The 14,186-nt window shown below is 35.3% G+C and overlaps 1 protein-coding gene across 1 annotated transcript; it reads left to right on the top strand.

The window, feature by feature from the left end:
• Positions 1–7,333: 7,333 nt before the first annotated feature.
• Positions 7,334–8,269, top strand: LOC311608643 (olfactory receptor 4C15-like; the record flags this gene model as incomplete). Its single annotated transcript, XM_084801214.1, has 1 exon — positions 7,334–8,269. The coding sequence occupies one exon, from the start codon at positions 7,334–7,336 to the stop codon at positions 8,267–8,269; it is 936 nt and encodes a 311-aa protein (XP_084657340.1).
• Positions 8,270–14,186: the final 5,917 nt, after the last annotated feature.

The following is a 14,186-nucleotide window of genomic DNA, read 5'->3' as shown; positions in this document are numbered from 1 at the left end:
ATGGTGAGAGGAGGTTGTGGGATATTACACAAACTTTGGGATCATAAGTGATTCTTCCTTCACCTGTAGTTTCTTATGCCTTACCTATGGCTCCTTCTTTCTCTGAGTTTTTAAATTCTTATTTGAACTTTAAAATTTGTCTCTTTTTTAAAATACCTGAACAAAACATTATTTCTTTCATTTATTTATATTACTTCTCTTATTGTTGAAATCATAATTGTGTTCCTAAATATACTCTGTTCATTCTGTATAATGTTATTTATATGTATGTTTTTATAGCTATTTGGTATCGAATAACTGCCTGGTGTTCTCTTCTTGGGGAAGACTATTTTTATTTTACCCACAGCACTCCTTAGTGACTGTAGTTCTTTGCGTAGAGCTGCAGCCTCATGGTCTTCCAACTATCCGCTTTAGCATGTCTATTATTTTTATTCAATGCATGTCTTTAGGCAGTCGTGTTGGTGAGACATCATGGATGCAGCTTCTGAAATTTCTAGGAGACACAGTCTCACAGAAAACTCCTGGATCCTCTGGTTTGTACAGTCTCTTCCTCCTCTTCTGCAAGGCTCCCTGAGCCTTGGGTGTGGAGTTATGGCATAGACATAGCCATTCAGACTGTGCTGTACAAATCAGGATTTGGATTGTGTTTTTCTGTAATGGTTGCCATCTGCTTCAAAGTGAAGTTTTCTTGGTGAAGGATGAGGACTACACTTCTCAGAGGTATAAAGATACATACTTAGGATCTGTTTAGGGATAATGATAATTTAGTGGAGTGAGAGTTGTAGATTCCTTTCTAACACCCAGAGTCTCACTAGCTCTGAGAAGTTGTCCAGCTCTTCCTGACCAGGCATGACTCTCCCCTTTCTGAGCCACTCATGCCTTGGCAACAATCAAAGCTCCCTAACTGGACCAATGCAGTCTTTCTAACATTATCTTCCCTATTCCATTTCAGAAGATGTTTGATTGTAATCTAACTCTTTTTCTTTCACTGAAGTATATAATAAAATACTAAGCAAAGAAAGTCATAAGAACAGTAGGAAATCTAGTATGTTTCAAAGTTTGCAGCAGGATGAAAACTGTATTAGAAATGTAGGCATGCCAGGCATTGTTTTGTGTTAGGGGATGACTGTAAACTTTTAACTAACAGGGATATATATATATTCACTTCAATTCTACTTTTTCTGTGAGGTATAAAAACTAAGTAGAATGTGATATTTAAAACTGAACAAATCAGGTGTATTTTGTTGTAGGCCTTTTCTGAAATATTCCATGAGCTAAGTACCAATTTTTTCTCATGCCTCAGGCTCAGTGCTATGTTCTACCAACACAATACTGAGAAGTTTTATATTCTCAACTCTATAAGAAAAGAGAAAAATTAATAGCTAAGCATTTTGCATTTAGTTTAAAGTCAAAGAACTGCAAAATTAGTTTCTGAGAGAAGATCACATGATTTGGGGCAACCAATAAATATTTATGTTTATAAATATATGTTTTCTTCTTTTATAAGCATATACCTTCCCATAAAACCCATGCTTCCTTTCTGGATGTGTGCAGTCCTATCTCTGAACTAAGCTTTTACATAGGAAGCATCATCAAATCGAAATGCAGAATTTCAAAGAAAAGAAAAATAAAACCCTGTAATTGTTAGGGATATAGAAATTTATAAACATGTGAAGAAGTAACACCACTCCAAATTACAGCTCCGAAAATCAGGATGATGGAAAGTTTCCAAGTCCTCAGGTGGGTGGATCTACATGTTCTCAAATCCCATGCACCACTCCATAAATTCCAGTTGTACATCAAGGAGGAAACTTTGGCTTCTCTTGTTTCTCCTTGATACCGTGATGTAGACAGCACATGAGGGGCAGTGTTTGCTGAAGATGCTCCTCCTCTTTGTGCAAGATGAGAAGGAAAATTAGAAGGAGTCTTAGAGTTTGACCAGAAACTGAGCAAACCTATGAATGAAACCATATAAATCAAACAGGTGGTGATCATTGTTAGACTCAATTTACACAAGTAAGCTTTATTATTCTTTTATTTAATTTTCAAAAGGGATGTATAATTAGGATGTAGTGTTTAAACTGTGGCTGCTATGATCGATGGTGAAACTTTAGACAGGAGTTGATGCATAATAAACATCCAATACAAGCTGAAGCCATTTAAAAATAAAATTATGAAGTGGGGAGCAAAGCAGCCGTTCTCTTAAGTTTAATAAAATTAACATTTAAAACTTAACTATGAATTAAATCCAATTCAGTTAAAAGGTTGACAAGCACATGTTTAACTCACCAACAGAATTGCTTTAAAACATTTTCTAGCCTTTACTCATTTTTAAGATTAAGCAGTGAATTTTCAGAGAATGATTTCAGAAACCTAATGTAGAATTGTGGAATGCTGTCCTCTTTATACTTAATAATGCACTGCACAGGATTTACCATGCCCACAAACACACCCAGTCCACTTGGATATTAAGGTAAGAATGACAAGAGTCATAGAGTGGAATGTTCTAAGTTAGATGTGTTCACTTACTGCTCCTAACTGTGTTTGATGTTTGTGAATAATACTAGGCTCCTACCTTAGAAGGTTCAGAAAAAATTGAAGCCCTGAAGCCCTGAACTGTGTTAGCTCTAGTCATGGCTTGCAGTTTTCCTTAAAACAGATGACTTAGTAGGGAGGAGAGATGCCTTAGTGGTTAAGAGCACCGTCTGCTCTTCCAGAGGTCCTGAGTTCAATTCCCACCAATCACATGATGGCTTACAACCATCTATAATGTGATCTGATGCCCTCTCCTGCAGAAAAAGCACTTATATACAATAAATAAATAAATTAAAAACAAAAACAAAAACAGATGACTTAGCAAGAACAGGAGAGACATCAGGCACCTCAGGAATGAACAACAGTGAAAACACAGAAATAGAATCTCACCTGATCCATTTTAGAAATAATAGGATTATGAAAATTGAAGCATTTGGAGCAATCATAAAAACATCAGTAAAAACCAAGAGAGGTCCTGAAATCTGAAGAGGACATTTTGTTTCCTAGATCATTATATAAAGAAATAATTTTACCTAGATGGGTGAGGAACAAATGTTTAATTTATATGCACATCTCCTATGCTTATTTTAGGTAGCTCTCTCTTTTGCTAGTATTATAATTTATCATCTTTCATTATATTGTTATGCTATCTCATTTATGTTTATAAGTTTCTATGACTAAGTTTATTAATATTAATATTCTAAACATGTTTATGTTTCCAGAAGTATTTAATCATATGCTTTATAAAATACCTAAATGAATGAATCATTTTTATTGAAATATTAAGGGTTACAGTTGAAGATAGCACAGTTTTTAAAGAACATATTTTATTCTATGCTAATTAAACTTTATTTCTTATATAGATGCTGCTTTAAAAATCATGCTGACTTCAATATTTTCTATCATTGATACATATTTTGTAAAATGTGGTTATAGTGACTATTAGACTTTTACAGGCCTCTGAGCTTGATCTGTGTTACTGTATTTTGTTAGAGGACATGAGAAACCTTAGTTTGTTCAATTGGCAATGCTAGGTATTTGATAGAAGAAAACAACATTTTTTAAAAATTAGCTTTTAATTTGAATAAGTTTAAATTGAGTAAACTTGCTAAGGAGGTAGGCGATAAGAATTATCCAATTAATTTATGTTTTATCTTTCTTTAATTGTCCCAGTCAATTTTATTTCCTTGATACAAATGGAGCCACACAGAATAGGATAGCTTCTGAGGCCAGTGTCGTACATTTATCTGTGGCTAAAAGGACAAACGTTTAGATTATCATTGCTGATTATGCTGGTTTAATAAAGTAGTCTTTCTCTTTCATCAAGAAATTCTTCTTGCAAAAGGCAGACTCCAGTACAGAAAACCACAACCAATCAAAACGCAGATTGGTGGAGCCTAGTCTGGATGAATTCACCTACAAAGTACTCACACATTGAAAGCTCAGGGAACACTTCCGAATCGTGTGTGGAAAGACTGTAAGAGCAAGAGGACCAGAGTTTAAGTGAGACTGTGTCTCCTGGTAGTTTCTGAAGCTACACCTACAGGTCTCAAAAACATTACTGCCTAAACATGAGCTGAACAAGGAGGGGAGGGCAACATCAGACATGCCAAGATGGAGAGGAAAAGTCCACAAGGCCTCAGTTGTACATGAAGAAATATAGACAACTGAAGAATGCTGAGATTGAAGAAAGATTATTCCCCAGGAAAGAGTATAAAATTTTGTTATCCAATACTAAATGGTCAACCATAAAACATACACGCAACTAACATTATACAGACTAAGAAAGTTACATTTAGGAATACATATTCATGTGCATAATGTGTATAATAACAACTAATCAGAAAAGTAAGGAATAATATATGGCAAGATTTGAAAGAAAGAAAAGGAAGGGAAATATTGTAATTATAATAGCAAAAGTAGATATATTATAAATTAAAAATACATATTTCATTGATGTGATTGGCCAAAAGAATTGTTTTTTTTTTACATTTTTAAAATATATTTTTAAAAACTTGGAAAATATTTATCACCATTGGTAATAGTACATCTGGAGTTAGGAGTGGAATGTCATCCTTACTTCTGTGGGGCATGGTCTCACCCCTCAACACCATCTTCTCCTGAGACTTTGACTGCATTCATGATACAGGCTTTTCCCATTCCTTTAAGAAACAACTGAGCATCAGAGAACTTCCTTACGGAGATGGCTTCAAATGTGGCAAACAAGCCACTGGGAAAAATGTCCTCATTTCTACCACAGACAGAACTATGCCAAAAAAAGGGTAAGCTTGGATGCAGGCAGAGTCAAAGGCCAAATTCTGCCAAGACACAGTAAGCAAGTTCCTGCCTCACAAATACGTCTGTCAGATACATTGGGCAAGAAGGTGAAAATGTTGCTCTAACATTATAAAGAGTTTTGGGTGATTGTTCAGGCAGTGAACTATCTCATTTATTTTATCATTTTGGAAATGAGAAATCTGGTTCACTCTGGTAATTAAGTTTTATTCCTTCTCCAGACTCTTATGGGATTGAAGACCAGATAGTTTAGTCTTACAGTTAAGTTTGGTTGTTTAGTGGTTAAGTTGTTTTTAGGTTTAGATAAATGTTCTTAGGTTGATAGGGTTGCGATATTATAGATATTGATTTTCATTCATAATTTTAGACTCACCAAGATAGGAAAGATGGTTTCTTCAAGTTTGCCAAATGCAAATAGCCAAATCAGTATGAATGTAACATGTATATAATTCCTGATTGTTTTATCTTTCTTTCTGCTGTATGTAGTTTATTTTATTTATGTGTAATAATATAAATGTATATATAAAAAGAAATGTAATACTTTTTTTTCAAAAGAGACAACTGAGATACATTCTTATCAGATTCATTCACAGAAATGTCATGTGAGGCTTTAAGAGCTTTTAGAACCTTATGTGATCTGCTCTCAGCCGCAGAACAATAGTCTTTCCTGCATCAGGCAGGTCTGCAAGAGTCAGGAGCTCTTTCCTGCTTTAACCTTAAGCTGTGATAATCAACTTTGAGCCACCAATTGGCATATTTTCCTCTATGATTAATATTGCCTGATGTCACGATCATTTAAAGTTTGTTTTATCATTCTGTTCTTTATTGGTAGTTTCTGAATTGTTTTGGAATTTACTGTACATAAATGCAGGATAAATTAATCTGATAGTAACTAATGTAGATTTTTTTCATAATTTTAAATTTTATTCATAGTTGAAATTATTTCTATTAATTGCAAGTAGAATTTATAAACAAAGATTACTTTGAACTTCCACAATAAATAATATTATTCTTTTGTTTATTTTTAACAGATATGAGCATGTACATATATTCACAAACGTGCTTCTTGACTGAATCGTGTCAATAATACATGTAAGGAGAACTCATTCTTTTCATCTGTGTATACGAGTGTAAATGAATGGAAAGTCTTTATGTGGGTAAGGCATTTTACTAGATTACTTAATAACTTAACTTTTAAAATGATACAATTACAATAGGGAACATTGTTATATTTTCCAGTTAGATATATCATCATAATCCTAAGAGATAAGTTGATACATTATTATAACTGGACATTTCTCCTTCTTGAGAAAGTCATTTATGTTTCAGTTATATGTATCATTAGGAGTCATACATGGTCAGACCAAGCAAGATTGTATAAATCTTTGGAAAATTCTTAATAAAGCCCTCACTGAAATCCAGTCTTCAGCAATAACACAGCCGTTGGTAACTTGCCTATAGGCTACTGGGCCATTGACTTTTAATTTTTCATCATTTACTGTGTTTGTTTTATTAAGATGTCCTATTCAAACCTGACAAAGCCTTAATGTTTAAAGGTAGAAAGAGACACTATACTACTTGCTGTCCTCTGAGGTTCTTAAAGGAGAAGAAAATTTGTTATATTTTCCTTGTTTATTCAATGGGTCAGACTTCAGCTTGGATATAGAGGATCTGTTCAATATCTGGAAAGTCTTACAATTAAACTGGGAAACTTATAGCTAGGGCCCTGTGGAATGCTTTCTTTGTGTTACTAATCATTATGACAGAACTCAGGCATGGCAATCTTTGTTTTTATGAACTTCAGTACCACCTTTAGATGATTATTTTTAAAACCTCAATATATGATTCTTAAGCCTATATCTGTGCATTTATTTACATATTTCTCTTCTATAAAAATAAAATGACTTTTAAAACTTGTCACTACATTTTATTTTAACTAGAAGTCTGGTAAAAATTTATTGAAGAGAATATTCAGTTTATATTTTCGAAACCTTGATGTAGCAGCCATGTTTGCTGGTCTCTGAGAGTGAAAGCTACTCTATTTATAGATATGACATTGCTCAGTTATTTAGTCATTCTCATGTGCTTCCCTGACAGTGGAAGATGTGGATGTTCTTACTTCCTCATAACACGAACAAAGTATCAGAAGGCTCTACCAATTTATTTCAGATCTTAAGTAAATTGCTAAATCTATAATTACATAAAATATTTTCAATCTTTTTCCACACGTGTAGCTATTTCCTTTTTCATGCGTAGAGAGCTCTAGGTTTTAGGTAGTCTATAACTTATCTCTGCCTCAATCTGACCTTCAACTATCACTCTGAAGGGTTTTCTGTTTTGTTTTATTTTGTTTTGTTTTCTCAATGAAATCAAACACTCAATGTTGGATCTGGCTATATTAAATCCTTGTTAATCTCAAAACTATAAACTGGATTGAAGCAAATGTTTCATCATTGCAGAATTATATGTTCTTTATTGGGCATTCGTCTTTTGATTGGAAACCATGCAAAACCAAAGTTTTGTAACTGAATTTGTCTTTCTAGGACTTTCACAGAATCCAAATGTTCAAAAGCTAATATTTATCATATGCTTATTTGTTTACCTTGCAACTATTGGGGGCAATATGATGATTGTGGTGACCATTGTATGTAGTCCTGCTCTGCTAGGCTCCCCTATGTATTTCTTCCTGTCTTTCCTGTCTTTATTGGATGCAAGCTTCTCCTCTGCCATGACACCCAAGATGATCATAGATTCTCTCTATAAGAGAAAAACCATCACCTTTAAAGGATGCATGATACAACTTTTTGCTGAACATTTCTTTGGTGGGGCTGAGGTGATTGTCCTGACAGCCATGGCCTATGACCGCTATGTGGCTATTTGCAAGCCCCTACACTACTCTTCCATCATGACTAGGAGGCTCTGTGGCACTCTGGTGGGAGTTGCCTGGGCAGGAGGATTCTTGCATTCTATCATACAGATTATCTTCACTTTGCAGCTACCCTTTTGTGGACCCAATGTCATCGACCATTTCATATGTGACTTGTACCCATTACTGGAGCTGGCCTGCACTGACACTCACATCTTTGGCCTTTTGGTGGTTGCCAACAGTGGGTTTATCTGCATCATAATCTTCTTCTTGTTGCTTGTGTCCTATGGTTTTATCTTGCTCTCTCTGAGATCCCACAGCTCTGAAGGGCGATGGAAAGCTCTGTCTACTTGTGGGTCCCACATTGCTGTTGTGGTCTTGTTCTTTGTCCCCTGTATATTTACATATGCAAGGCCTCCTACTGCTTTCTCCTCTGATAAAATGGTAGCAATATTTTACACGATGCTATCCCCCTTGCTTAATCCTATGATTTACACTTTTAGGAATAAGGATATGAAGAATGCCATAAAGAAAGTGTGGAAGAGAGTTATAGTGGATTCAGATATAAAATAAAAATGTTACATTTTTAATGTTATTTTTAAATTTTATTGTATTTATTTATTCATATTACATCTCAATGGTTATTCCCTCTCTTGTATCCTCCCATTCCTCTCTCCCTCCCATTTTCCCCTTACTTCCCTCCCCTATGACTGTGACTGAGGGGGACTTCCTCCCCCTGTATATGCTCATAGGGTATCAAGTCTCTTCTTGGTAGCTTGCTATCCTTCCTCTGAGTGCCACCAGGTCTCCCTATTCAGGGGACATGGTCAAATATGGGGCACCAGAGTTCGTGTGAAAGTCAGACCCCCACTCTCCACTCAACTGTGGAGAATGTCCTGACCATTGGCTAGACCTGGGTAGGGGTTTGAAGTTTATGTCCTGTATTGTCCTTGGCTGGTGCCATAGTTTGAGAAGCAAACAAATGTTACATTTTTATCAAAATTAATATAAATATAAAGTGTAAAGAAGTCACAACTACTGCAAACAAAAACTTCAGTATGTTTATTTCCTCATTAATGAAATTCTCAAATCTGGCATTATTTTAGGGATTAGAGAATGCTGTTTTCCTTTATATATCAGACATGTCCCCTGATCTGGAAAAACTAATATTCATGTGGGTAAATTAAAGATAATTGAAGTTTATACTTTCTTTAAGTCTACTAATAAAAAGGAATGCAACCAAAATTACTAGCTATAATGTTGGCTAGTAACTCTGTGTTTTTAAAAAATTGCAAGAAATTTAGAATGTCATAGACATTTGGATGAAAATTTTACTCAATCTATTTTAAATAAAAATAAATTTCAATTTATGATGATGATCTCAGTAACAGCCAAAGTTTAGGAAATACAAAAAGAAAATCTTCACAGAACTACCTTAGGTCCCTTGTTTCTCATGACTTCATTATTTCATGGGAGCCCTTCTCCATTTGCTATAGAATTTGAATCATTTTTTGATATCTTGACAGATAGTACTTGGTCGGGACTTTCTGCTAGTGCATGTTTGCCTCTTGGGTTGACAAACACCTTACGCCAGTTAGCCATGGAAAAAAGGTTGGAAGAGTTCATAATTATTTGTGAGAGACTATCTCATAAGAAAAAAATAACACAAACACATTCTAAAAATTCCACAAATTTGAAACCACTAAGATCAATTGCAGAAAAATTAGCTGAGTCCTTCTAGCACCTAAGGTGCAAAAAGATATCGGAACACTATACAATTTAATGTAACATTTATATAATTCCTGATTGTCTCATGGCTCTTCTTGCTGTATGTGTTTTTTAAGTTCATGTGTAATAATACAAATGTATATGCTAAAAATTAAAATAAAATATTTAGGAAAAAATGATCAAGACAAAAAAGGTTTTAGGATTATATTTCAATTTCTATATTAATTTTAATCCTTTTGAGCTTTGTACCTAAACTGAGAACAATTTTATTTGAAGACTTTAATAATGAAATCATTCAAATTTAGACATATCTGTTTGTTGTAGAGGGTATGGCTGTAATCCCAGCATTCCAGAGGTAGAGGCAGCAGGGTCCCCTGGGTTTGAGATCAACATAGTATGCATAAACATTGTTAAGCTAGCCTCTAAAACAGGAACAACTTGCCCCAAAAAATAGAAAAAAAAAGATAAATTGTGCCTATGATTCCCTAAATAAAATTTTTATCACAGATTGCATTGCGATTATATTTAAAACTCCCCCAGCATACCAACATTACTAAAACATGTATTACTTTAGTATTCTGAAAAAAACACACCATCATTTTGTTCTTTCCTTGAATTTCATGTTTTCACAGCCATGGCCTGTGGCCAGTACGTGGCTGTTTTTAGGCCTTTCCATTAGTCTTTCATCATGACCTGGGGCCTTTTTGCATTCACATTTTAATCACTTTGTGGCTGCCTTTCCATAGACTCAGTGTTATCATCATTTTGACTGTGACATGTACCCATTACTGCATAAAATTTCTAAGAAAAGATACACTAAAAGACAGAAATTATTTTACTCATTTTTGTCTCAAAGTGAAGTTTATAAAGAAGTAAGCTTTAAAGCATTATGTGGAAGAAGCATATACATTTCAACAGACTTAGAAATGTGTAACAAGCCACGGACACCCTGGTGTACTCTTTCTTCACGTTTTAATGGTTTTTTAGCTGTACAATCTAAGTGGTCATAGTATAATATTTCCATTAACATATGTAATGTGTTTTTTCATTTTCTTCTCCTCAATTATACTGATTCCCCCCTCATTTTTCTTCTTCATTGCCAGGGCTTTCCCTTTTAAACTCCTGTTCTTCTTTTTCCCCATCCATCTCTCAAATATCAGATAAAAAATAAAACACACTTTTGAGATGTGAAGTGCCTTATTTTGCTTAATACTTTATTCTCTTGTTCAATCCATTTTTTCTTATACACAACATAATTTTAGTCTTTTTATGGCTACATAAAATATAGTTTTGTCTATATATAGCACATTTTCTTTATTAGTTGATCTGTTGGTGCCTATCTGGGCTAAGCCTATAACGTACCTATAATGAGTGAGTGGTAAACACGGGTATAAAGGCATCTCCATTGTCAGTTTCCCTTGGTTTAATGGATAGACATTCAGTCAGTGCTGTGCTTAGATGTTATATGTTATATCCTTAAAATTTTGAGAAACTTTCATATGATTTCCATTATGCTGAACACATTCTCACTAGCATTAAATAAGTCTTTCTTCCCTATGTTAGAAATAAGTTTGGGGTCACAAACAAAGAAAGGGGTGTGCAGAAAATAAAGGAGGAAGGATAAAGGGTTACTGTTCCAGTCCATCAGATTTCTAGAATGGAAACGTGGACAGGGAAGATTAAAACATTTACATAAAATTCTTATAAGGCAAGAGAGATGAACAAATTTTAATTTGTCCTAAGCAGAAATTTTATAGTATTTGATAGAAAGACTCATATGTCATTTTTCTTATACCTCTACCCTTCATTTACTTGACAGTGTTTGTGTTGTTGGTTTTCTTGATGATAGCCATTCTGACAGTTGAGAAGTGGGATCACAGTTTTGACTTGAATTTCCTGATTGGCTAAACATTTTAAATTAAAAATTTAGTTCACTGTTTAAAATAATTTTATATTTCTCATTGAAGAGTTTACTCTATCTGGTATTAGTAGCATATGGAGGCCTGGGATGCTGACAATTTCAAAAGATTTTATAATTCAGGAATAAAATAATTATGGTCTAAGAAGAAAAGGAAGACACTATCAGGAAATGTGTAGTTCTTTATCTTTCCTATAAAATTTCTAATTAATAGCAACCTGCCTGGAAGATGTTCCTACTGGTACAAAAGTAACATTAATGCTATGGGAGTATCTAACCACTTTATTATTGTTATTATTATTACTATTATTAATTTGTTAATTAATTAATTTAAGGGTCATTTTATGAAATGGGACCAATATATGATATGATACTTTTTTTGTGGTAAAAAACCTAAGACCAAATAGGTCATGGGCTCTACAGGAAAACTAATACCATTATTTGGCTAAATGGGCATAGCAATAAAATTATTCCTAATGACCATAGGTCAATACATCAATCAACCCTCATCAAAACTTCTTTTAGTAGATGGCCATTATCAGAAAGACTCAGCTGGACAATGTGCACACAGTGATAAGCTTTCAAGCACCCAGCCCTAAACAGCCTGTCTTTATAAGACCTCTACACTCAAGGCTCAAGTATCTATGTGGAAGAATAGACAGATTTTTACAATTGTATTAATTAATTAATTTATTCACTTCATCCAAATTGTTGTTCCTTCCCTCCTCTCTTCCCAGTCCCATCCTCCTTCCCATCCCCCACCTCCTATTCCTCAGAAAGCGAGACCCCTTCCCACCTACATATCCAAGCTCATCCATCATGTTGCATCTATCTTCTTCCCCTGTAGCCTAGCTACGCAGTCTGGCCAGGCAGAAGTGATCAATAAGCAGGCAATGGAGAAATCCGTTTCAGAGACAGACCACTCTCCCCTTACTAGGACACTCACATGAAGCTGGAGCTGTCCATTGGCTACATCTGTGTAGGGGAGCTAATCTGAGTCCATTCATGATCCTTGATTGGTGCTTTAGACTCCACAAATCCCTCTGGGCTCTGGTTAGTTGGCTCTGTCTTTATTCCTGCACATTCTATAGGTAGGGTAAACTTTTTTTTCAACGAGATAGATCTTAAGAATCAGAACTGATGAATGAATTTATGGAAACAAAATTCAAAAAGGGGTAGCTTCACATATGAACTCGGAAGACAGACAACATGCAAATTTATTGGTAATTAACATAGACTCACAGCTGGACAATCTGCATAGAGTGAGAAGCTTTGGAGGAGCACCCGTCCCTAAAACGGACTTTCTTTATCACATCTCACAACTCAAGGCTCAAGGATTTTTGTGGAAGAGGAGACAGACCATAACAACCATTATATATTATATAATACTGTTTTGATTTTCATATATTTTGCATTAAATGTTTGTCTTTAACAGTTCTTGATATAATGCTTTCAAGGCAATACGTATGCTTTCCTTTCAGAATGATAGGACTCATTATGAGTGAGCTAAGCTCTTATGTTTGGTAAGCACAAAGCATTTCTGTTAAACTCTGCAGAAAAGCTATAGCTGATGTATTAAACAGTGGTGTTCTGTACCTACACATGATGCCATTTTAAAGTATTATCATATAGAAATCCAAGAACACTTAAAAAGAAGAGTTAATATTTGAGAACAATAAACAAATTATAGTTTTTTAAAGAGTAAAGAATATTGCACATAAAAAATGCAAAAGATTTTTTAGTAAAATAATTCAAAATTTTGTGAAAAAACATGCAGGAAACAGTTGGCAAGATGGACCCTGGCACACAGGGAGACACATTTCCCAAGATCACTGCTTCAGGAGATGGATTAGGGACCAGAGTTCTTCCTGTGAGCATCTCAGAGAAAACTCAAAGGAGCATAGCCCTGGCTCTTGGAGGTAGAGACTGGAGAATCAAGAGTTAAAATCATGCTAGGCTGCATGGTAATGTTGTAGCATTTAAATACACTGGCAGAAACCACAGAGCTAGACTCAGTTCAAATTTAGGTGAAATGAATTTATTCTTTTTTGTTGTAACTTATTCACATTACATCCTGTTTATTATGCCCTCATTCATATTTTTACATTCCCACCTGCCCTCCCTCTCCTGCTCTATTCCCCTCCTTCTGACAGGGGACCCCTCCTCACACACCTGCTAACTACAGCCTATCAGGCCTCGTGCTGATAGCCTGCCTCTCCTTCCTCTGTGTGCCCGCAGGGCCTCTGAACAAGGGGAAGTGATCAAATCGCAGGCAGCAGAGTTCACGTCTCAGTCCCACTCTCTGACCCCCATCTTGAAAAATGAGCTGCCCATTGGCAAATGTGAACAGGAGGTCTAGGTTGTTTGCATGCATTGTTCTTGGTTGGTGCTTCGGCTAGTGTAGGTCTCCTGGGGTCTTGATGATCTCCCTGTGGGGCTCCTGACCCCTCTGGGTCCTTCCATCCCCCCACTCCTCCATACAACTCTCAGTGCTCTGCCCTGAGTCTATCTGCAAGTACTGGCATCTTCCTGGATCTCCCACTGGTGAAGTCTTTCAGAGGACATCTATGTTGGGCTAATATCCACTTATAATTGAGTATTTGCCATGCTTGTCTTTCTGGGTCTCAGTTACCTCACTCAAGATGATTCTTTCAAGTTCTATCCATTTTTCTGCAAATTTCAAGATTTCCTTGGTTTAAATAACTGAGTAGCATTCCATTGTGTAAGTGTACTACAATTTCTTTATCTTCACGTGAGGAACATCTAGGTTGTTCCCAGATTCTAGCTATTACTAATAAGGCTGCTATGAACATAGTTGAGCAATGTCCTTGTCGTATGGTGTAA

The sequence above is a fragment of the Acomys minous genome, assembly GCF_964271855.1.
Source record: "Acomys minous genome assembly, chromosome: 11".
NCBI lineage: Eukaryota > Metazoa > Chordata > Mammalia > Rodentia > Muridae > Acomys > Acomys minous.
The sequence above is the reverse complement of the archived record's forward strand: the minus strand, read 5'-3'. Positions and strand labels throughout refer to the sequence as shown.